A 26,491-nucleotide genomic window follows, 5' to 3' on the forward strand; every position below is an offset into this window, starting at 1 on the left:
ACTCTAAAACACAGTAGTTTAATCTATAAACACAGAAAAAATGCAAGTTGTTTAATCTCCGAAACAATATGTCAGTCAAAACAGTTTGCTTTCAATACACCGTACGTTTCTGTTTCTTGTACTTTTTACTTTATTTATACAATTATAAAAAGACGCCTTCTGTATAAAATGAAACTTAAAACAAACAAAAAAAATTAAATTAAATTAAATCACAGGAGTGGCAAAGAGAGAACAAACTTACATTTAACTTAACCAATAAACTTTTCAAAGTAATAATTTATTATCTCATGCATGCAAAATGTAAGTAGCCAATATGTTGGAAGCCCTGCAAGGCAAACAAAATGTATATTGTTGAAAAATAAGATCTACAGCAGTAATAATTGGATGCTTTTTGGAGCAGCTTGTTCCTACAGGTGAGCTCTGGCATTGCCAAGCTACAGAACTGTAACGGCTTGCAGCTGTACCATCCACACTACCAACTGTTTGAAGAGGAACTTCTACTAAGTTATATCCAGTACACAACATGTTGAGGCTCTTTAGTAAACCATACAGGTCTGGTTTGAAGAAAAAGATTCTGTATTATTTTTACTTCATAAAACTAATGAGAAACCACTCCAAATAAGAACGTGTCTACCTCAATTTAAGACATTTCTTGCTAACTAAAGGTCAACATGTGCATTTGCTTTAGAACCAGGTCCTGTCACTGACAAAGACATCTATAAATAGTCTAATTGTATTACTAAGATTCTCTTTAATACACCTGTAAGTACAGTACCTCAGACAGCTGAACCATGCAAATGTTTGGTCAAGGGCCAGTTGCGTCAGGTACCGGCAAGGTGTTTTTTGGAATAATTGCTCAAGATCATTTACAATGGAAATCCAGCCACTTTTAGGGGGGAAATAAACAGGATGTCACACTCCTGTATGTTAAAGCCTTGTCACGGCTCTGTCAAGTTCAACTTTTATATTTATTAAATATAGAGTAAAATCTAGTGTTGTTTTTAAGCGGCTTGGGACACATATAAGAATCTTGTTAATGTTAACATATATGTGTATTTTAGAAACTGTACCTCGTAGGGAAGTTTATCAAAGTAACCATTATTGGTGTGTTCATTAATGCCTGTGTCTCGGCATTGCTTATGTAGTCTTTCTGCTTCATAAGCATCCTTTTCTTCGTCGCTGTCACTTAAATCGTTGATATCTATCAGTGGCATCTTGTACAGGGACAGTAAAGACCTCTGCTTCACTCCACGTAGAACAACAGCATCCAGCTCTGCGTAATATTCCAGCAGCGAGCTGTTGACTTCTAAACGTATTAGGTTGGTAGGGAAGTTTATTTGCTTGATGCGTGGTGAAAACTGACGAGCCTGAGGTGTGACCATTTTTGACGGCTCTCCCGACCACAGTTCCTCCCATCTGAAAAAAATTTATAAATCAATAAATAGTATTTTAGGAGCTTTCAAATATTTTAATTTCTTAAATGCTTAAATAGTAAGATTAACCATGCTTTAACTTTTAAACTAAGATATTTGTAGTGTTAGTAACCACTCAGAGCAATAAGTTTTCTAACAAGAGTTCAATAATAACTTTACACTGTGTAGTTACTACTGACCGTATAAACACTGAGGCCAACCAGGTATAATTCTAACAACGCTTAAATGCTCAGATACAATTCTAAATGTGTGTAAGGTTGTGTGATCAGGAATCTGCTGCATCACAGTGTGGTTGGCTCTAAAGTATGAACACCCCTAATTATATTCCCTTCTCTGAGATACTTTAACCCCCTTGCAGCCAGCATCCGCGATGTTCGATTCCCCTAGTGGTCTAGGGTAGCTGCCATTAGCCATGTTTGATTTGCCGCTATGCGTCCCTTCTTAGCTGTGTTACTACGGCATTCTGTAATTAAACTGCACCAAACTTCGAATCGCGACAGTCAAGCCCTTTGTGAACCAGACAGACTTGTCTCTGTCGACTTACACAGCCTGATTGACAGGCTGTTCACTTTGAAGATAGTGGCTTTGACTGGTGTTGCAGCTGTCACTCTCTCAGACCCACACATACAGTGAATATACATACACAGTACACGACAAATGCAGCTATAATGTAATGTTAAGTAGTAGGAGGTGCTATGAATGAATACGTTTTTCTTTGTTCTTCTACATCGGTATTGTGGAGATATATAATGTAATAATCAAATGCTCAAAGCAGGGGATGATGTTGGGTTATATATATGGAATAAAATATGTATAATGTATATATATATATATATATATATATATATATATATATATATATATATATATATATATATTCAGAGACGGTAGAACTGCAGTGTACAAAAATGAAGGTTGATTTCTGAAATAAATGGTTTTTTTTTAATCATTTAAACTTTTTGTGTACATTATTTTTAAAATATTGTTTCTTCTTATCAACATATATATAAGTTAGGGATGATGCTATTTTAAGCTCATTTTTAGATGTAATTAATTCATGTTTGTATTGTTTTGTAACCTGCTGACATTTTCACCATGTGGTGAAGCTAGTTATGTTGAGTATAATAACTATAGGTTCAATAATGTAAAATTATGAAAAATAAATCCCTTTAAATTAAATCCCTTTACCCCAGGGTACCTAAGGTAACATAATTTATATATATATATATATATATATATATATATATATATATATATATATATATATATATATATATATATACTGTATATAATGATATTGTTGAAAAAAATACCTCCTAAAGGTAGACTATAATAAAAATAAAACATATATATATAGTGATCTTACAATGATGTAGTAGTGTGGTCTGGCAAGGGTCTGGAAATATATACAGTTGTAGTCAAAACCCCAATGGAAATTTATAATTTCTAGAAATTTCCCAAACAAAGTTTTAAGGGAAATCTTTTGAAGCAAAAGTTTTGCTTTTGTGAATGAGGAAAAAAAAAGTTACAAGAAATAGATGTCTACAATTATTTATTTCAGCAATCTTTTTGCAAAACTCCAAAAATGCGAATTCAAAAGTATTCATACCCTGACAAGGAAAATGAAATAGCTTAGTTGAGGCACCTTTCGCAATAGTAACCTCTTTTAAACGATTCGGATATTTGTCAATGACCTTTTGGCATGATTCTTTAGTGATTTTTGACCATTCTTCAACACAAAATTGTTCCAGTTTCAGGGCTCCCAAGTGGTGAATCCAGTAAGCACTCGCGTAGAGTGCAGGATGCACCCTATAGTCTGACCGTCGTCGGTTCAAGTCCAGGCTATTCCTTTGCCGACCAAGGACGGGAGCTCCCAGGGGGCGGCGCTCAATTGGCCAAGTGCCACCCGGGGAGGGAGGGTTAGGTCGGCCAGGGTGTTCTCGGCTCAGCGCGCACCAGCGACCCCTGTAGTCTGGCCAGGCGCCTGCGTGCTTGCCTGTAAGTTGCCCAGAGCTGCGTTGTCCTCCGACGCTGTAGCTCTGAGGTGGCTGCATGGTGAGTCTGCAATGTGAAAAAAAGCAGTCGGCTGACGGCACACACTTCGGAGGACAGCGTGTGCTCGTCTTCGCCGCTCCCGAGTCAGCGCAGGGGTGGTAGCAGTGAGCTGAGCTAAGTAAAAAACAAAAAATATTGGACACTACTAAATTGGAGAGAATTGGTGACTACTAAATTTAAAAAAAAATAATAATAATTGTTCCAGTTGATTCAAATTCCGAGGACTTCTCTTGTGCACAGCCTTGTTCAACTCATACCAAAGATTCTCAATTGGATTTAGATCGGGACTTTTACTAGGTCATTCCAGTATCTTGATTTTATTCTTCTTTAACCATTCTGAAATAGATTTTGATGTGCGCTTTGGATTGTTGCTGTGTTGGAACGTCCAGTTGCGCTTTAAACCAATTTTTGTAGCGGAGGGTTTCAGATGATTGGCCAATATCTTTTGGTATGCTATGGAATCCATTTTTACCATGTTTTGGAACTAAATTTTTAAAACTTTGTATGCCTCAACAGACTTTCTCCAAACGTAACGACTATCAGCATGACCAAATAGTTCGATTTTTGTTTCATCACTCCACAAAACCTTTGACCAGAACTCATATCCATCATTCAAATGCCGTTTTACAAACTTTAAGCGACTGTCCTTGTGACGTTTTCCTAAGAGTGGCTTTTTCCTTGGCCTGCGACCATTGAGATCTTCACCATGCAATACTTGACCTATGGTTGAAATGGAAACCCCAGTCCCACTTGCAGCCAATTCACTTTGAGTATCTTTGGTAGTCAATCTCAGATTGCTATTAACCTTCCTCACAATTCTTCTACTTGTTCTTGGTGAAAGACCCTTCTTTATTCCAGACCGAGGGAGTGTTGTGACAGTACCATGAGTCTTGTACTTCTTGATAATAGAAACAATAGTTGAAATTGGGATACTCAAATGGTTGGAAATCTTGTATCCTTCTCCAGATTTATGACAATAAAAAATGTTCTGCCTAAGGTCTTCAGATAGCTCTAAGTCAAATTATCCATATTGACTTATTGGTAATGACAGCAATCACCCTATGCCTAACCCTTTCATACTCTCGAAGAATGTTCAGCTACAATCCAGCTACAAAGTTTTGTTTTTTTTATATATAGCACTTTAAAGATAGTACTGCAAATACAGTCATAAAATGCTTGGTTGGGGCGACATCGATGACAACGTCTGTAAAGGAGTTAACCAAATGGAATGTACCCAAATTACCATATGAATATTTGTTTTATTTATTTAGCAGACTCCTTTATTCAAGGCGACTTACAGAGACTAGGGTGTGTGAAATATGCATCAGCTGCAGAGTCACTTACAGTTACGTCTCACCCGAAAGACAGAGCAAAAGGAGGTTAAGTGACTTGCTCAGGGTCACACAATGAGTCAGTGGCTGAGGTGGGATTTGAACCGGGGGACCTCCTGGTTACAAGCCCTTTTTCTTTAACCACTGGACCACACAGCCTCCTAAATATTGATTTAACATTTCTTGCTGTACAGTACCTTACACGCCACATCCTTACTTATCGCACCTTGAGTGTGATCTGTTGGTTTTGGCACCAAAATCATTTAGATTTGATCGTTTTTTATGTGCATGAAATAAAAAGCTTGGTTTGTACGGTTTACAAATATAATTTGTGTTCTTCATTTTATTTGGTTTCCAATTCTGTCTTGCTGAAATCCACATGCCTACTCAAGGACAATGATTTGCACAAGTTACGTCATCCATCCAACCTGTCTCATCACCTGAATGAGTTTAGCTGCTGTTTCATTTGATGAGCTATTGAGTTATTAGATGTGTATGGAATTTTTCTAATCAATCAATACATTTCATAAATGAAGTAAATTGATTTTACAGTACTTGTTAAATGAATGTACAGTTTAGTTTGAAATGAATTCTAACAATGGTAGACACCACTGGGACATGGCAATAGCTCTGCTCTATAATAGCACGTTCATTTAGTTCCTCTTCCCATAGCCCTCTGGGATCAGCAATCTTTTATTTTATGTAAAGTATTGGAAGACATTAAAAAGCGGATCTTTATGACATGCCTCATGGTAATGGAATTGCATGTTGTATTGGTCTGCAAGAGCTTAGGGAAGCATACATTTTAATAAAAAAAAAAGTTTCAATGATGTAATAAAAACAGGAAGACAGGATTGGAAACCAAATATCATCAATGTCACTTAGATAAGAGAATTATTAACTTTTGTAAACCCTTGCAATTCTACCTTTAAAAAAAGACACCTGACCTTAGTGCAATCAGTTTATGAATAACATTTACACTATATAGATGTTACATGATAGAGCGTGTCTAGCATGCTACTATATGGCCTTTTGCCTAAGCTTTCTAAGAACATATCTTGTAATTATTGCATACACAGTGTGGATTTTGGTGATGATTCCATGTCAATGAAATATAAACCATATTTATGTATATTACATTGCACTATATTACACATGATGGCCCATAGTAATAAAACTTAATGTCTCCTTTATCATGCCAGTAAGTGTTTAACATGACAGTATTTCATTGGGTGATGCATAAACGTCATTTACTGTCAAAAAACATCACTCATCATGACGTTAGAATAACATGCCTTTAGAGACCAATTTTCTCATTAACATAGTTGTCATCTGATTCATAAATCTGTATTGTGCCGTTAATTGACCCTTATCGGCAGACCAGGCAGAGAGGTTAGAAAACAGATAAATCACGTTTGTAACTCGTTGATCTAAGAAAATGCCAGGCTTCGGTGTGCTTGTGTGGACTGTACATGAAGAGGAGGGAGATATCTTGGAACATGATCCAGAAGAGAAGACCCCGCAGTTTGGTTTACAATCTGACGTTCATCTTGCCAGCGCTTCTGGCAGCAGATGATCTCCCTGTTTAAAGTACAAACTGCATTTATCCAATCAGCTATCTCCTGCCATATTTTTTCAGCCACAGAACCTTGTACTTCCAAACAGTTGATCTGTGTTGACGAAGTATGTCTTATTTTAATAATGCAAGTTACTGGGGAGTGAATGTAGGTTTTCTTAACCTCTCACTCGCATCCAACACCTTTTAGTACAGGAGTCCTTTGCTATACAGACACCGTCATGCCGTACATTTTGATATGTCTTATATGTCCCCGATAATCAATTTAGTGTGATGCTACGAATTGCATTATCCAAAGAGAAAATGACTTATACTGACTGGATGAAAATAAGTCCAACAGATACAAGTAGCCTATAAATCACTACAATGAAGAACATGATTAAAAAGGGCACATAAACATACTCTACAGAGTTTAAACTAACTGTGATCGATTGGTTGGAAAGGGGCAAGACGCTTCAGAAATACTGACTCGAAATGCAAGATGTGGACTACAATATTCTGAATTTGAAGTATTGAATTGCTTTTTGCAAAGTAAAGAAAGCTTGACTCATGCCAAAAGAAAACAAAAAGTAGTAAGTAAGCTATGTGTTACTTGCTACGCTGCACAGTTTTCTATGCATATTTAAACATTATTGATTTCTGTAAAGTGTGTGCAGTATATGTAAGGTACTGTATAGTATTATAACGTGCTAATGCGGCACCATGATCTGTGTACTAACAGGCTGCGGTTAAAGAAAATGCGCTAAAATCCTTTCATTTCAATCATGTTTTTGTTTTTTTTTTAGCACTGTACAGTATGTGTAATGCAGCAGCATGATTTGTTTTGTTTTACCAGTAGCCTATAGGCCAAAGTAAAAAGAAAGTGTGCTAGGTTATTCACTTGATTCTATTACAGTGCGGGATGTTTTTACCACATTCAGCCACAGCTCCAGACTAGGTATCGTTTTTAAATGCAATCTACAATAGTTTTTTTTTTTTTTAAAGGACTTACAAAATAGACATTAAATATTTAAAACTTTTTTTTTTTTTTTTTTTTTTAGTGCTGTTGAAGTTGGGTGCTTCCAAATGGAAGTATACTACATGCTACATCTTGAATAGACAGTATTTAATTTATTTGCATCACCACAGAACCTTTCGGAAAAATAAAAATCAGCTATTTATATTTCTCTTTGTAGTCCAGATATTGTTGTTTACTCCAACAATCAGGGAAATCAACAGAATTCATACTTGCGGGGGAGTTTCTTTGTTCTTGTCTAGATATTAAAATCCTGGCTGATGAGAAGTTTACTGATTTAGTTTGGGCATGGTGCCGACTGCTTTTTAGGTCTGATGTTTTTGTGTTATCCAAACTGTCAGAATCGTCACTCTGTGATTGCTCAGTCTTAGATTGCTTTGCCTGGCCTAGATCGATCTTTTCATTTTGACGTCATAAAATAAATAAAACAGACGAAATTCAACTGACACAATTTCCAACACATAAGTCATGCATAAAATTTGCGGGTCCAGTGACCTACAGGGGAAGTGCTTCTGCAGAATAAGGGCATGACCTGAGGTGAAGCTGTTCTCTGATTGGTCAATTCCCTACTTGACACACAACAAATCGCTAAAAAATAGGATTCGATCCTATTTATTTTCGTGTCGCTCCAGTGCCGCTCCTGCATCGTCTGTGATGTGAAAGATACTTATCAAAAGCATAGGTTCTATTCATTTTGTCGCATCGCTGCAGTTTTGCTTGCCGTATCGCGTCTGGTAGGTAGCAGCCTTAAAGTCAAAGTTTTTTTGTTTGAAACTAAAGGTCCGGGTAGGGTGTTTTGCAGTAGAACATTAATAGAATTTTTTTCTCCCTAGATTTTTTTTTCTTTTGCCGGTATGCCATACCGTCAGTTTTTTTTTTTTTACCGGTATGCATACCGACGTATATCGCCCCACTTTAACCACTGCCAGAAGCCATAACAGTAGTTGTTAATTCTATTGGGTGATGCATAGCTGTATATGCCTAATTTGCAGATTTATATTTTTACATAGGCTAATGTAATGTGAACGGAGAATACACTAATGTTATTTCAGCGCAATGATTTGTACATTTAAAGTAAACCGAGCTCTATAAATATGTGTGTGTGCAATTTATTTGTACTTTTGTTTAGTTTGATTTCTTGATATTTTGGACAACGTGTCTCCAGACATGTCCGTAGCCATAATGTGATGGTGTAAACAGACGGTGTATGCAATTGACGTCTTAAGAAAGGGACACAGCTCATTTGCATTTAGATACAATCTCTCGGTAACAATCCACTCTACTGGACACCATTAAAACAATGTGAACTGATTTATTTTGACTGCTGCAGGATTTAGTAGTTAGTTCGCCTAGGTTATTAAAATATTTTAACAAGGTCACATTTAACACTCATAGTCAAATAAACAAGTTTCATGCTGTCACTCTTCTAACCAGGGTTAGAAACTAACGCTCGCCCATTCGCCCTAAGCAAATTAAAAACTGATGAGGACTAGCTGATGTCTGTGTCTCAGTAGTCCTCAGGCTTGCTTTTAAAAAATGCTAGAAAAGTCCATTTTCTAACGGGGTGTAAAAATCAAGTAATAATAATAACCGTGTGAAACTGATGAAGGCAAAGACTGCCAAACAAGGCACATCAAAAGCATAAGAATTACTACACACCATAAACACCTCTGTGATCTGTGATTTTAAAGCTAAAAGTGCTTTTTAGAACAGCTCACTGCCTTGCAAAGGATGCATGACCGTATTTTGAATTTATGTGTGACCTGGATGAGGCAAAAGGATTAAATGTGGAGAAAACATATAGAAATTATAAACAGGCACAAGAGTGTATACACGTATACACGCTTAGGACTAGTACCACAATTTTGTTAGTTTCTAACCCTGGTTCTAACAATGCTACCTAATTTAAAATAACTGTAGCAGGCTCTTATATTATTAAACATCCCTTACTTTAAACAAGTAAAACTAATTGACTTTGATCTTTCAGTAAGATACTTGTGTTGCTGTAGAATTTATTGTATAACGGGACTGTACCATAATTTTAAAAAAGCCAATGCTTTACTTATTTTACAGTGTAGTAATTAAATCATCACTTAATGTAAACACAGCTTTATGTGCAGATGATAAAATATTAATTCTCCAGTTAATTTATGGCAGTGCTTCCAGCTAAATATGATTGAGAAGGGGTGTAAATGGGACCTACTGTATTAGAGTTTACCTTACTTCTGCTGGTAGATTCTGAGAGAATGGGTTGAGTGAGCAGGCAAGGATCCGAATAACAGCCCCGGGGTGGTAGGTTTCAAGAATATCAATGGACGTGGGGTAAACAGGATCTTCAAAAGCCAGCTCTACATAGTCCTGACTGTGAAATCTATCCGGTGTCCTTCGAAAGGGCTGGGGCGCACTGGCACACTGCTCCCACCATTTACCGTACATCCTAAAAACTGCTGTCTGTGTGAAATCGCCAGAACTAGGGTAGACATTGGGCATCCCAGCCAAGTTCCACATGGTGTAAGACATGCTGTTCTCGCTGCCATAATGAGAACTGAAGTCGACAATTTCTTTGACATACTGTTCCACTTCGACAGTGTGAGGTAGCGTTCGCTGGTTGGATTCAATGGCTTGCCGACTGTTCATGATCTCTCCTCTTGTCCCTGTCCTGGCTTGGCGCCGAAGGCAGATATAGTAAAACATGCTCAGAACTGTTAGCAAAGGAAACATTAGGCTTAAATGTGAGTATGTTCAAAGCAGCAGCGGCAGCCTTGGGTTTTCTCTACACCACATGCATGTCCTGCAAGGTTCAGAAAAGAAAAGACAGAGTATAGGAGCAGCAAGACATAATGGCTCCTATTTGCAATGAAGAAACTTGTGAGCTGTTAAAAATAAATAATAATAATTGTCATTTTAAGGACTAAATTAAGTTTTAATATTAATAAAACTATTCTAGGTTGTTGGTGGCTTCTTTAAATAGTCTACAACAGTTTAATGTATATCAAATGCTATTACAAAATATATATTAGGGCTGTCAAGCGATTAAACAATTAATTGTGAATAAAATTATTTCTTAATCTTGGTTTTAATCACATATTTAATTGATAAAGTTACTGCATCTATCTCATTCTTTTGCTTTATTACCGATGCTTTTATTATTATTTGTATTATTTTAAAGTTCTTCTTACCTATAAGGCCTTACATGGTCTTGGACCTTCTTATCTTCAAGATCTGCTGACCCCATATGTCAGTTTATTACTAATCTTAATGCATTTAAAATTATACTGTATATTTTATTATCAGTTTCCTTATATATATATATATATATATATATATATATATATATATATATATATATATATATATATATATATCTGCAGTCTATAAGTCCCCCTTTTCCCCATGCTAAGTAACAGCGTGACCCGTTCCCCTTACAATACAGGTAACATAAAAGATAGACAAGACAACAAGTCCTGCAATAATGCAATTGTCCGGGTCATTACAATATATATATATTTTTTGTTCATTAAAAATAGTTTTATTAAACAAGATACCATATTCAAAACATGCTGTATAGCAAAAACATTTGTAATCCCTTGAGAATGACTGTTGTTTTTGGAGCAAAATAACTTAATCCAGTATGCTTGAAAGACAGTCAGCCATAGATTCCAATTTACTGTATTCGTGTGTGTGTATGTGTGTGTGTTTCTGGATCTATTACTGTTTTTTTCATGAATGTGCATAAAGTTAATTTTGGTATTTTTGTTTGCTTTATATTTCAACTCTCCGTATTTTGATATATACAGTACATTTGTGCAGTTGCAGTTCCTATTAATAAATTGTTATGTTGGTTAATTCAGTTAGCTGAAAAACATTTGGGGAAAATACAAATGTAATACCAAACGGCTGGGACTTTTAAAAGAGCCGCATCAGCTGCCTCACAAGCTGTCAATCAAACAAAGCTTGCACATGATTCGTTGTGTGAGAGGAAGATCCCACCCAAATACAACATCATAGCTACTTTGCTTTGATTGGCTAAAGCCTGTGAATTTTTTAAAAACAGGATTTTTGTCCTAAACTTGAGCTCCCGCCTTCAGGGTGCACAGTTTAAAAAATAATAATAATAATAATAATAATAATAATAATAATAATAATAACAAATATGTAAATTTACTTAACCTTGGCATTCACATAGGCACAGATTTTGGTGGGATTGTGTGCTAACTGGGTACACCCCCTATCATACTTGGCTTGATTCATAGGCTTACACCGATACTGAATTTCTGTCACAACTGGTGGGTTTAATTTGTTGTTTTGTTGTTGTCTGTAGCAGAAGAGCTGCTAGTGTATTTTGAGAAGTGAAGGTGTGTTCAGCACGCAGCAGACTAGATGTACTCGAGTGATACTGTGTGTGATTACTGGAACTCACTTTGACAGTAGACAAGTAAGCGTCTTTCTGTCCTGTGAGTCGTCAGAACGGTTTTACAAAACATAAATAAATAAATAAATAAACCCCCCATTCATTTTTAGTGCTTTGCTCCATTAAGTGGTTCAGTAACTAACTTTCTATTTAAACAATAACTGCACTCAGACACTCAATCCAATGTTGCCGCGGCCGGGATTACAGTGCGGTGTGTCGAAAGGCTCAGACACAGCAATACGATTAACGCGTGTTAAAAAATTAATCGCCAAAAAAATTTACGTGTTAATCGCAGAAATGAACTGCGATTAATTGACAGCCCTAATTATATATAAAAATCTCCTTTAAATATCTGATCAAGAAAGCTTTTCAAATAGGGTCCAAAACTACATATAGGCATTTTGAGTCCAATACACTTTTACAAATACTTTAGGAGCTGTCTCTGTATTTAGAACAATTCTGAATTCTGTGTAGATCCTATTAAACTGAAAACAAATGGCATGCAATTGTAATATAGTTGAAATACTAAACTATATAATGCAGACTACCTTTGTTTCCAATGTCAACATAATACAAACTACTGCTTAGCACCACATGCATGATACAGCCTAAAGACAGTATGATAATAGGGTGTTTTCTCATTCTACTGTGCATATGGATAGTCATTCCAAATACAAAACAAAACTTGAATTCCAGATTTTTTCTATACAGAAGTATAAACACGTAGTTAGTATGTTTAGCAACATATCACAAAGGCAGAGTTGTTTTTTTTTTTATCACAATAGTCTTGTCAATAGGGGGACCGCAAACCAAAGTGAAAGTTCTAAAATAGCAAATGGAACAGCTGAGCACAGCACCTCATGAACGAGGTCATTAAACAAAGTACTCCCAAGAAGAACACTGGTATCACATTCTATTCTGAGGTGTGGTAATAAATACTGCAGCTTGTTAAACAATCATGGATCGAAATATGTTCAGTGCAAGCAGAAGTGTACTTACACCTGCTGTAAAGTTCACCCCTTTTGTACAATATTATTATTATTATTATTATTATTATTTATTTATTTATTTATTTCTTAGCAGATGCCCTTATCCAGGGCGACTTACAATTGTTACAAGATAGCACATTATTTACATATAATTCCATTATTTTTTACATACAATTACCCATTTATACAGTTGGGTTTTAACTGGAGCAATCTAGGTAAAGTACCTTGCTCAAGGGTGCAGCAGCAATGTCCCCCACCTGGGATTAAACCCACGACCCTCCGGTCAAGAGTCCAGAGCTCTAACCACTACTCCACACATGCTGCCTGTGCACCATAAACACAGACCTCTGAAAAGCGACATTGCTATACACTTACAGGTTATATTGAACTGCTGCTGTACTTTTAACATCTGTTTTAGGAATTACTGTGCCCACTGCCCTGCTTGTTATTTCAAGACTGCAAGTAATTCAGTGATGGCTAAGCAAAACTGACTCGGAGACCTGAAAATACCTTGATCCATGGACAGTAAACAAAATATATCTCGGCAAACAAGACATTTTCTTTGTTTTATTGTTAGATGGGAAAGCACCCTATGATCTTGCTCACTGTAATTCATTGTAAATTGTAATTTATATAGCTACGTTGCATGCAAAGCAGGGTTAACACACAAATCAGCTAAAACTAAGCATGTATTACAAACCTCAGAACATTCATCCACCAATCAGGAAGCTCCTTTGCTGGGCACTATCACAAGCTAGTTGACTGCGGAACATTCAGATAGAATGAGCTTTAAAAAAGTGACAAGGAAGGAAAGCAAAACAGTGGAAAGGTAAATAAAACAGTGATTAGAGATTTAAAATGTTTTAACATAAAAATAAAGGTACTGTTTACTAGTTTCTAAATTGCAATAAAACCATTTTTATTTGGCATAACTTGGTAGTTAAAGATTGCAAATACCATGCCCTTTAATCAGTGTTCTATTTCTTAAACTACATACATATCAGAGGTTCAGTATGAACATCTACCGACACACTGAGCACTGGAATTAGAACGTTCAGTTCAGCCTCTTAAGACGTGTGAGAGCATCCAACCACAACACAACTTCCATTATACTTTTGTCAGAATCTGTCATGAGTGCCTGATTATGTCAGAGTTTAAGTCACTGTAAACCATGCAAGCAGATGGAGATGATGGCAGCAACTGACTTGCTCTAAAAAAATTTAAAAAGCGCTGTCAACTGGGGGGCTGAAAAGCCTACCGGCTTACTCGCAGAGGCTCTGAGATTTAGGTGTTGATTTGATCCACATTTACTCCACCCAAGATTGCATAAACCACCTATTTGCATGGGTTATTCTGGTGTAACCAAAGATAGGTAGCCAATGCAATCCTGGGGTGTTCCTCAGTTAAATACAGCAATAAAATCCAGCTGTGGCTTATCCTGGCGGCAGGGTACAGGTTGATAAAATCGACCCCTTCGCAAAGCTGGAGAGCCAATTCCTGCTGATTGTACTGTGACACTTTGAAACGCCCACCCATACTAATTTGATAATGTGCTGTGTCCACACCATTCAGCGTGTCCCAGATAAACTACTATCCCCAGAAGACACTGCATGCCCGTATGCTCGGTGCTTTATGTCAATGGTAGCGTCAGTAAAGTGAGATATATGTTCAAAGTTTCATAATCTGATACCACTTCCTTTCTCTGGTAACAAATCTAGTTATTGGTTTTGTTTTTTTCTCTGTTAGTGTTTGTTGGAAGTCGTATTGATATTATTTTAGCCCTTCCCCTGCAGTATTTATTCACTCTCATTTCGCCTGTGTGGTATATAATTATTTTGTTGGTCATATTTAAGATAGCAAATTAAGTCGATAGGATGTGCTTGGTTTTTTTGCTCCCTTCCTCCTGCCTTAACAACGTTGCTTAGAAAATATTGTACGCAAAGTATGTTAGTGACGTGGTCTTGAAATCTAAATGTTATATATTGATGTTGTATACAGTGCCTTTTTAAACATACGCTGGCAGTGTATAACAGTTAAGTATATTTTTCAATGTTGGCTGGTGGAGAAAATGCATTTAACAGCTGAACTGGGGTAAAACATTTTAGACTGCATTTGTAGATCTCTTGATCTACCCTGATGCACTGGACTTACCTGACCTACCTGATACTCAGCTGATGCACTGGACTTACCTGACCTACCTGATACTCAGCTGATGCACTGGACTTACCTGACCTACCTGATACTCAGCTGATGCACTGGACTTACCTGACCTACCTGATACTCAGCTGATGCACTGGACTTACCTGACCTACCTGATACTCAGCTGATGCACTGGACTCACCTGACCTACCTGATACTCAGCTGATGCACTGGACTTACCTGACCTACCTGATACTCAGCTGATGCACTGGACTTACCTGACCTACCTGATACTCAGCTGATGCACTGGACTTACCTGACCTACCTGATACTCAGCTGATGCACTGGACTTACCTGACCTACCTGATACTCAGCTGATGCACTGGACTTACCTGACCTACCTGATACTCAGCTGATGCACTGGACTTACCTGACCTACCTGATACTCAGCTGATGCACTGGACTTACCTGACCTACCTGATACTCAGCTGATGCACTATTGCGCTACTAATTTGTCATTGTAGATATAACTTGTTGTAATCCTAATTTGTTGCATTCTAGCTCATATTGTATTTTAGTAGTATTATTTGCACTTACTGCAAACTATACTGTATTTAAATAACAATCTTGCATTGTAACCCTGTACTGTAATGTCCTGTAAGTCACCTTCCATGAAGGCATCAAATAAATAAATAAATAAATAAATAAATAAATAATATGAAAAGTGTCAGTCAGAATACACTAATTCTGTACTGTCGCTGGGGTCTTAAGGGGACCTTAAGTCATGTGTCTTGTTTTCTGCCTCCCCATTTTTTTTGGCCACCACTGCCAGCCGCGACTGTTCCAGTTGAAACAGAAAATTAAAAGGAATCGTCCACCTCTAAAAAAAAAAAAAAAAACTGTGTAATCGGCTGTATTTTCTAAATCCCTAACGTTGCAAATCATTTTCAATGACGCAGCAAGCTAAAAATAGTATTAAGTCTGTAGTCAAACAAAACGCCAAGAATCCGTGTGTATATGCATCCGTGTGTAACACGGCTTTTTACTATAGGTAGAACAGTTACTACAGTGTAAATAAGAAAACAGCTGTACCGCTACCTCAGTAGCATGCCTTGTCTTTCAACATTGATATCTATTTCTCCTTATTATAGCTGGGGATTCTGGATGTAACTCAGTCATATGGTACTGTCGAACTACAAAAAAAAAAAATACTCACGATATGTCTAAATGTTCATTCTGAAAAAAAAAATTACCATTTCTCCAATAACTTAATCCACTGTACTACCGCTGTCGATGCTGTCATTAAAGCTGTTTCTATGTTTACCTCGAACGTCAACAACATCTATCTATATCTGGAAGCGTGGGTGACAGAGGATCGCTGGGAACTGTAGTCCATAACTGTAGAACCGTATTAAAAAAAACTACACTCAAAAGTCCTGTTGTGTGTGAGGCGGGGTTTATGGTTTGTTGGCATTACACATGCCTCACGGATCTGCGGACGTTGTCTGTCATCTGTATTAAAAATAAAAAAAAAACATAAAAAACACAAACAAAAAACTTTAGATCATAGATATGGGGGAGGGGGGACGGGGGGACGGGGGGAGGGGGGCGGGGGGTATTAAGTTGACGTATGTACTTTATTGAGTTATTTATAACTAGATTTAAATTTTAAAAAAAATGTTCCACAGATTTAGCTTTATACATACATTTTTACAAAAAAATAGTTAAAAGTTCTTATAAAAAAGTATAAAAAAAAAAAAAAAAAGTGAATCACCAGTGTAACGTTGAAATAATCGGGTGTATTTATGCATGTGTGTATGTACAGTAGGTATTCATTTATTTTATTTGTTAATAAGACCAAAAAACCTACAGGAAAAAAAGTCAGTCTCCTAAGCTGTTCTAGCTGGCTGACCTTTTATTACCACCCTTCATTCTGGGGTTTTATTTAACAATCAAAAAACACACCCATTTTGTACATCAATATTTTCCCGTAATATTTGTGATTTTAATGTAGCCTATTACTGGAACAAGTCAAAGTTTAACTGCTCCTATCTGTTGCCTTCTAGGGAATTAAGTTCTTTACCTAGGCAATATGGCCGCCCGGTTTGCATACTGCTGCTAGGAGAGTTTCCATGGGCGTGTCTGAGCTATCCTTTTATATCTATGCTTGACATTTTTAAAAAAAGCTCAACCCCGGTGGAGATAATTTGTTCCTTGCGGAAGTGAAACCTGACGCAGGCGTGGCTGTTTGTTATGTCGTCGGCTTACGAACGGCTGTCGTGCATTTTGTCTCGCTCTACCCAGGTCAAAGGGCATCGACCCACATCCTGAGTTGGGTCGCTGGGACCCAGCAATTTGATTGGTAGTAAGAGGATGTGTATGCTGTCATGTACACTGCAGAAAGCGGGGTTCGCTTCTACAACAGACTTTCCCCACAAAATATAAATATCTGGCAAGATATTAGAAAATCCTCCTGCAGCCAACAGATTTCTAAAATCCCTGGTGAGAATTAAGGGGGCCCAAAACACGCCCCACCCCCCAGTGCCTTCAACTATATACAAAAGTGAGGGGGCCCTTAAAAGAATTAAGGGTGCCCGGCCCCCACATAAATAGCAGCAGTGTGGAGTAGTGGTTAGGAGGGTTGTGGGTTCAATCCCCAGTGGGGGACACTGCTGTTGTACCCTTGAGCAAGGTACTTTACCTACATTGCTCCAGTAAAAACCCAACTGTATAAATGGGTAATTGTATGTAAAAATAAATAAATAATGTGATATCTGTATAATGTGAAATAATGTATAATGTGATATCTTGTAACAATTGTAAGTCGCCCTGGATAAGGGCGTCTGCTAAGAAATAAATAATAATAATAATAATAATTCGAGCACTGAATTTAGGTCATATTAATCATTGTCCAAAATTCTCGAGGAAGGGGGATATTCAGTTGTGAGCCATTTTAACTCAACAGGTCCTAAAACAGCTCAAAACAGAACTCTATATGACATTTGGCCTCTGATAATGTCATATGATCATACCCCACACTGTGACATATTAAATAAAATCATTGACCTTGTTTGATGCACTGATACCACTTTTGTGTTAATGCCATTGTGTAAAACTGGGTATTTGCATTTGATTTACCACCACCTCTAACTTTTTCTAATATTAATGACAGGTAAAAACTGCCTGTATTATCGTTTTACTTTATTTTTACCACATTGGCAGTGACAGATACCCTAGAAGGATGCATTAGAACCTAGTAGTCTGTCCCAAAAACACTGAAAATGATACATTTTCATCACCAGATTTGGTGCTGATATTATAGTGTAACACATCAGACACATTATTTGATAAATAAAGCTGAATGTGCTTGTGAGTTTACCTTACTAAACACGAGGGCAGTGTTGTGTAGATAGTAATTCACAAATGTTTGGCAGTATACAAAACACTGTTGCAAGTGATACAACTTTTGTTTACTAAAAAAAATATCCCATCATTCCCCATTCACATTAGCCAAGTGTATTACTGTATGATGGCTTAAACTACTTTTCTTTCAGTGCATTCAAAGAAAATGTAAATAACCAGGAGATACAGAGGTCTTTGGTTATATTACAATATAATTACATTCTCATTAAACAAACACACCACAGTCTGCAAGGGCATATCTTTGAAAGCAGACCAGTAATGTCTCCAGGGCATTGGAAGCAAAGATTAGTTTTTTTTTTGGAAGGCATACATCTAACTGAAAGAACTTGATGATTATGAAAGGAACAAAAAATGCAACAGCTGCATTTTTCTTTGAAATAACAGAAGGGCAGAAGTTGAAACAGTGGAAAATATGGAACTGTTAAAAGTAAGGCAATGTAAGGCAGACATTGAAACGATTGTAGCTGACAGGATTGGCATGAAGGAGAGGGAGAGGTTGCCATGGAGATCATATTATAAAAGTTCCTATGGAAGTTACCCTAAAAGAGCTCCCATCAGCCCTCAGAACCATACTGCACCTTGAAAAGGATTACCTTGTGAAACAATACTTGTTAACATAGCTGCAATACCTCATAACAGCACGGTTTTATTAATGCTTCATCGGTGTCTGTTCATAACATTCTCTTGTAATTTAGCTTCATGTGCATATTCTCGAAAGTAAGTTTGGCTGTAGAAAAACAAGCTTTCATCTTTCCCAGACTTCCTTTGCCATTGAAAATATATTTTGTAAACTGAATGAGCTGAAGATTAAGACTAGCCACACACATCCTTGTTTAACAAATATGGTATTTTCCACATCTACATTTTTTAACAGGCTTAGATGCATGCATATAAACATGCTTTTAATATCTCGTAACCTAACACAAACAAAGTGCTTAGCATCTTTATCTTCACATACAGCAATAATACTAGAATTTGTAGATGTGCCCTTTACTAACCTAACTAAAGACTGGGCTGTTGGAAGATCCCACTGTCCATTTGGTTGTTAAAGTGTCTGTGAGTGAAGGCAAGGCTGTCAAGAGGGTAACAGACAGAGACTGGGAGAGGAGAGCTCTTAGTTGCTCCAGTGGAGCAGGGCAGAAAAAACTGAAAGACAGGTTGACAGATGAAAAGCAGGAGAAGAAAATAGGGGATAAGCAGAAGGAAGCATTGGGGATAAAACTAGAATGGTGCCATTTTCACAACTGTGTGTTGGTTGGTTTTCCTTGCTGTCTTGGGATGTTACAGATTCTCTTTCACCACTGTTTGGTTTGCTGGGTAAAAACGTATATGTTTGGTTTCACATACCCCTAATCTTAGACTACCTTAGTAAGGTATCATTAGGTAGTTCAAGATTAAAGCTAATCAGGGTCTGTGAACCAGCTCTCAAGAAACTAAAGGGTTGGTTTGATTAACTTATACCCTGGGTGATGCAATTCAGTATTATTCACCTGTGCTGTACAACACTTTAGTGATCCTCTACATTTCTTAAAAAGACAAAATGCATTATTTGAAAGATAAAGTTTTGATATGAACTAATTACTGATAAAAACATCAGCCAGTTTTAAATTCTCGTGTGCCAAACAACCAACCAATTCCAGACGGTCTCTCAACATTATTACATATTTGACTATGTTTTTGGAACTCTTAGTTTGGTCTTCCCACCCTTCATTCACAAGGTCAAAGCTACCTCCCGTACAGCAGTTCAAAGGGAGAAAACCCTGGTCGATCTCTGAGGCACAGCTCTCACTGCAAACATCAAGTAGGGAAGGAGTTTGGCCCAATGTTTCTGCTCTTGGTTGACAATCCACCTGTGAGTGGTGTGGGTGAAGATATAATATCCAGACAACAGTCTTGCAATAAATAAATAATAAATCCGCCCCTCTACCAGCAATGGTATCGGGGGGTATACGACCCTGAAATAATAATAGCAACAATGGTACAATCCTCGTGGTGCACGGAAAAGTGCTCTCCGGGTGGTGCTCGTTGTGCTCTGCTGTGCAGCGCTTTAGAGTGCTTCGGGTGGTTGTGCTGGCTCTCTGGCTGCAGGTACCTGGCTGTTACTCATCTCCAATACAACAGAAACTGTGTCTATTTAGTACTGCCAAACACCTCCCTGTGATAAGCATGGCGCCATGGTCTATCCAATCGCTGCCTGCAAACTTATTTTTATTGTTTTTTCCAAAATGACTTTATTAAATGAAGCATGCAATAAACAAATCACAAATATCAATCAATAACCTTTTTGTTCTTCGGCAACAGGTGACATTACCCCATGAGGTATCAAAATACAGGAATGGAAGAGGTGACTTAAGGCTGCAGTGGCTTCAGGTAATGCTTTCCTGGTTTACCAACATGTCTTCTACCTTGAACACAGTATTACACCTAGTGAAGGAAAATATGGTTGGTACAAAAAATCTGCATCTAGCATAGCCATCATATCAATGCTTACATCACTATAAACAACAGAAATGATACATAGTCTAATTGGGTCAATAGATAGGCGTATTGAAATACACAAAGCAAGCTATAGTATGACGTTATTTTTGTCACTTGAAACTCCACACCTTTTGGATTTGATAATATATCCTTGTCTGAATTTTCAATTTGCTCCTCTGGAGACAAAGGTAAGAGGAGCAAAGTGACCGAGAGGGTGTACATGAGAATATATGCAGGGGCCAGACTATGCACGTCTTTAAAAGTGAGAAGAAAAGATCTTGAAACATCAACAGGATTTTTTACTTCAAAGTAAGTCATGAGTTAAGAATAATAAAGGTATGATAAGTTGATTCGCTTCGCTAAGCAGAGTTGGACAGTGGATAATGGTCTTTACAGCCGAGTTGTGCTCTATCCCTGACTCACTTGGTTTCATACAAAGTAGCTCAATGCCTTTATAATACCGAAAGATCATATTATCAAACATAAAGACTTTCACATAAAAATATCATTGTTTAATATGTTGAATAAAACATTTGTCAATCAGAAATCTCAAAGAAATCTCAAAGAATGTGCTGATGTGACATTTATTCTTTCATAAATCAACGTATTCTCCTGTGGCTTGCCTTTTCCCTCTCTTCTGAAACACAGATCATACTTTGGGGCATGTTGATGCTTGCCAGTCACGATTTCTGCCTTGTTTACTATAATAAGGAGGGTAATAAATGAATGTGACCGTTCTTGGCTGGCATTTGCATAGATGAATGATTTGTCCAGTCATTTGCTCTCCAGTGATTTTAGCCCCTATTGTCAGTACAAAGAGCATTCAGTCTCCCTGGAATCCACGACAGCCGATCTCTCATTAGCAAACATCCAAGAATGATCCAGATAATTGTCGCTGAATAACTAAACTGTTTCAAAAAAACATTTTATTTGATAGCACCAAACATACTTTTTTTTTTTTAATTGCTGACATTCAAAAAAGTCAAAGAGCATTTTCTTAAAAAAAAATAAGAAGAAGAAGAAAAAAAGAAAAAAAAGGTCCTCTATAACAAATTGGATTATTTTATCCCCAGGCTGACCTTTTAACTCCAGTCAGTGCTGCCCAATACCCAGTGGAAGAGCAAATACCAATTGACATTGAGATGGTTTAAATAATGCTGAATATTCGTATTTGCAAGCTTAGCAGTATTTGAATTACAGGCTTTCGTTTTATATAGGATGTTACTTTATTGTTAAAGGATTATATACTGCAATCTGTTTCAGTGTATACCTTTTTGTGATAGGACAGGGAGTGGTATTATTATAATTTTTATGTTGTTATTTGTACAATCCTTCCATGTTATCTGATTTGCCCTGCAAAAGAGTGTGAAAAATTGAAAGCAAGGGGTTTTAACACTAGCTCTGCCAAATAATAAAAAAAACAAAACACCAAAATACAAACAATCCCTGTGGGTTCAGGAATTATTGCCCACTGTCTGTCACTTTTTCAATACTTGGGGCAACAGTTTTCCACTGCAAGCCTCAACTCCAGTTATCATATTTCAAGACTGCCATTTAGAAAGAAATGTACATTATTTGTCATTTGGAATTAACTTTGAACAATACAGTGCGTTCATGCTAATCTAAACCCCCATAATCTAAATTGACCTATCATGAAATCCATGCTGGTAGCAGCTGAACAAAAAAATTTAAAAAAATAAATAAATACTTTCTATTTTAAATAAAGAAATAAAAAAGCCTCATTTGAGTAATACCATTTTTTAAATTCTGGGTATAAAACTTTTGTAAATTAGTACAACTAACAGCTGCTCAGTGAGTAATTCTGTCACTTATCATATTGGGAGGCAACACTCATACATCACGCCAGCATGAACTGCTGCTGTCAGTACTACTTATTAATATAAGTCATTCAGTATTTTATTAAAGAGAACATGAGGCATATTTTCCTGCTCTAAGAGAATTCCAAACTGATTTGTTCACCTCCTGGAGACATCCTCTTCTAAAGGGCCTTTAATATATGCCAATTAAATAATTACATTTGCCATGATTCAGTCTGCCACTGAGACTGACTTGAAAGCAATTTGATATCATCCCTATTCGTTTTCATCAGCAGCGGATCCAGAACAAAACAATTGGGGCTCTGTGAACCCCCAGTTAGGATTGTAGTTTGGCAGAACTCAATCTCCGTCACACTTAAGGTATCCTAATGAGAATCCAATGCAAAGGTTGTGATTGGCGGGTATCAAACCTTGAACTGCACGGAAGAAAAGGAAGTTGGCAGAACGGTTGTCTCTGAATACATTACATTATCCGGGCAATAGGAGAATTAATTTCTAAATTACACTTGTACAAAAACATGATGTGTATATATAGGTGGTCTTTGACCTTTGTGTAACATTCTGTTGCAGATTGGACTGTAGACAACAGATGTAACCAGCAGCATAAGACATGTGATACTGGAACAAGATCAGATTGAGTTTTATTGCTGGTGCAGATGAAAATGTGAAATTATTCCCAATAGAATTGCTCCACATGGAAAAAGTTAATATAAACAGCTATTTAGATAACTGCTTTTGGGGAACACTTCTCACATTAAGATGGTTTGGATAAAACATACCTGGAAACACAAAGGGGTAGATGTACTAAAGTGTTGCGGCTGTCACAATAGTCGCAAACCAGTTGGAAGTCTTGGATGAAATGTATTAAACAAGCGCAATGCTGTTAGCGACTTTTTAGGGAATGCTTTGCGAATTAATGGTACATAGCAAAACTTTTGCTGGTCCCTTAAAATTCCTATTAACGAGAAATGACTGTCCTCCTGTAAGTATCATAACTTGTCAATGCGGCATCATGATCTATTTTGTGTTAATTGTCTAGGCTACTAAGTAGGCCAAGTTAATGTTAATAATAATAATAATAATAATAATAATAATAATAATAATAATAATAATAATAATAATAATAATAATAATTAAAATCATTTAGCTTCAATTTTTTTTTTTTTTTTAATTATTATTTATTTCTTAGCAGTAGCCAGGGCAACTTACCATTGTCACAAGTTATCACATTATTTTTACATACAAATACCCTTTTATATAGTTGGGTTTTTACTGGAGCAATCTAGGTAAAGTACCTTGCTCAAGGAACAGCAGCAGTGTCCCCACCTGGGATTGAACCAACGACCCTTCGGTCAAGAGTCCAGAGCCCTAACCACTACTCCACACTGCAAAATAATATATTTAAAATAATAATATTTAAAATAATATTGTATTCGCATTGTACAGCAATGCAATGCTAGAGATCTCGCTAGATGATGCAACAGATATTTAAATGAGTATATTAAGGCTCTCTTTATTAATGTATTTTCTTTTAGTACATATGGCAAATTGTATACTTTGCAAATTGTTGCAGCAGAAATGCAAACTGCGGGAATATTTGCACTGCATCTGGCCCACATTAATACATCTGCCCCTCAGTACTTCTTCCCAATTTGGGAGCCATTTGTGTTTGTATTTTATGCTGGAAGTTCAAATACTTTTTGAATACTATATTTGTCAGTATCCCCTTCACAAACTATAAGTACTAAAAATGATTATTCTTTATTGTGAATACTTGTACCATAGTTAATTTGAAATACAACAAACAGTAACTTTTCGTTGTGCATTTTGGAGATTACATTTGTAATTTATTGCAATCGAATTGCAAAGGACTCCTACACACCGTACTCTGGCCGCCTCATTGCTTGCACATTTCTCATACAATGCTATTGTAGCATGTGGGACACTAGGTCCATGCGGAATGCAGGTTGCAATCACTAATTAAGAAGCTCTAATGAAAAATTGGGAATCTATGCAGGACAAAAGGGGTATACCCCCACTAAGTAGTAATCAGAGCTACCCTAATGAGCAATGTAGGTGCTTGCGGTGTAACCGACTAGGTCATATTGCACACTATTGCCGACAGCTCCTGCCTATTGATTTTAAAGGAAAATCTAATAAAGAAAAAAATAAAGAACTAATGCACAGCCCAATATACAGAATGTGGACGCCCTCTGGTGTAATGAGCCAGACATCAGGAGGGGTTGAAGTAGACTCTTTTGGTATAGTTCCTGAGTATCCCACTATGATGGAGTGTTTAGTGGGTCAGTGTCCAGTAATCAATGTCGTTATGGGTGGGGTGAGTGTTCCCTGTCTGCTGGACACCGGCTCAGTGGTCACTACTATAACTGAAAGGTTCTTCTCTCAGTTTTTTAGACCCTGGGGATGGAAGAGGCTACAGCATTGTGGTTGGTTACAGCTTAAAGCGGCCAATGGTTTGGACATTCCATATGTGGTGCACCTGGAACTTGAGGTAACAGTGTTGGGGAAGTTAATTCCCAGTCGTGGGGTTTTGGTTATTAAAGTATTGCCAAGTATTGGCAAAGTGAAAGTGTAGGCCAAAACTTCTGTACAAGGGGGCTCCTGAGTGGCGCATCCGGTAAAGGCACTCCACGTGGATGCACCCTATAGTCCGGAGGTTGCCGGTTCAAGTCCAGGCTATTCCACTGCCGACTGTGGACGGGAGTTCCCAGGGGGCAGCGGACAATTGGTCGAGCGCCATCTGGGGGGGTGGCTTAGGTCGGCCAGGGTCTCCTCTGCTCACCGCGCACCAGCGAACCCTGTAGACTGGCCGGGCGCCTGCAGGCTTGCCTGTAAGCTGCCCAGAGCTGCGTCATCCTCTGACGCTGTAGCTCTGGGTTGGCTGCATGGTGGGCCTGCAGAGTGAAAAGAAGCGGTTGGCTGACAGCACACGTTTTGGAAGACAGCATGTGTTCATCATCGCCGCTCCTGAGTCAGTGCAAGGGTGGTAACAGTGAGCTGAGCCTAAAATACAATTGGATCAATGTGCTAGTACTGTTGCTCAACTGCTTTTTAATGAGTGGTTCTACTGTTCTGGGGTTCCACAACTGATTCACTCTGACCAAGTGTGGCAGGGATGGTTGAGGTGGTGATGTCAGTCCAGAAGCAGGAACTGATACACACACAGGCAGGCAGGGATTTGGGTGCAAACGCACTGCAGCATTATTTTTATTTTCCAACAAAAATAAAATAAATATTTAAACACAAAAACACTGCTCACAGAGCAAAAATAAAAGTTTAAAAATTAACACAAAACTGACTACAGGTCAGGCTGGGCAATCGCCTTCACTGTTCCTATAGTCTTTATTTTATTTTACTTTCAGTCTGATTTCTCTCTCTTCCTTGCTCTTGTTCCTCCTCCAAACACCCACACAGAACAGGGAGAGCTGCAGGCTTTTTATATTAGTGACCGAGGGATTAACCAGCTATCAATTATCTGATCAGCCCTGGCAGACGGCCGATGGTAGTGGCATTTGCGCTGTCTTCTGATGAGATATGCCAGGGCTCATGGATGGCGAAACACCACTCCTCTCCCTCAAGGCAGACCCTGCAGACTTCCCTCTGTGGCTGCTGTTGCTGCGTCTGCTGCTGTCTCCTTCCCATCCTCTTCATTAAGAGAGGTTAGTTGGACAGAGTGAAATTCACAGGTGTTAACAGAGAGTGAGAAGAGGTCATAGGAGACAGAAAAGAGTAAGGAGATACAGAGGAGAAGACCAGTCCCACCTCCCCGTCCAGTGAGACGA

At 37.7% G+C, this 26,491-nt stretch overlaps 1 protein-coding gene and 1 long non-coding RNA gene across 7 annotated transcripts in view; one reads left to right on the forward strand and one right to left on the reverse strand.

The window, feature by feature from the left end:
• Positions 1–16,332, reverse strand: part of LOC117403432 (F-box/LRR-repeat protein 4-like) — a 32,664-nt gene extending 16,332 nt beyond the window's left edge. The window contains exons 1-5 of one of the 6 annotated variants that reach the window (XM_059024585.1): positions 16,274–16,332; positions 13,511–13,597; positions 10,590–10,632; positions 9,629–10,201; positions 1,071–1,416 (exon numbers count right to left, since the gene is read on the reverse strand). In XM_059024585.1, the coding sequence (XP_058880568.1) occupies positions 1,071–1,416; positions 9,629–10,131 (849 nt within the window). In that variant the 5' untranslated portion in view covers positions 10,132–10,201; positions 10,590–10,632; positions 13,511–13,597; positions 16,274–16,332. Of the gene's footprint in view, positions 1–1,070; positions 1,417–9,628; positions 10,202–10,589; positions 10,633–13,510; positions 13,598–16,165 lie in introns of all 6 variants that reach the window. The other 5 variants (XM_059024586.1, XM_034005589.3, XM_034005585.3 and 2 more) reach the window with 5 other exon arrangements.
• Positions 1–26,491, forward strand: part of LOC131737176 (uncharacterized) — a 61,454-nt gene that overhangs the window by 3,688 nt on the left and 31,275 nt on the right. Inside the window, exon 2 of the long non-coding RNA XR_009328744.1 lies at positions 20,674–20,742. This is a non-coding gene — a long non-coding RNA (uncharacterized LOC131737176). The remainder of the gene's footprint in view (positions 1–20,673; positions 20,743–26,491) is intronic.

Source organism: Acipenser ruthenus, chromosome 5 (assembly GCF_902713425.1).
Source record: "Acipenser ruthenus chromosome 5, fAciRut3.2 maternal haplotype, whole genome shotgun sequence".
Classification (NCBI taxonomy): Eukaryota; Metazoa; Chordata; class Actinopteri; order Acipenseriformes; family Acipenseridae; genus Acipenser; species Acipenser ruthenus.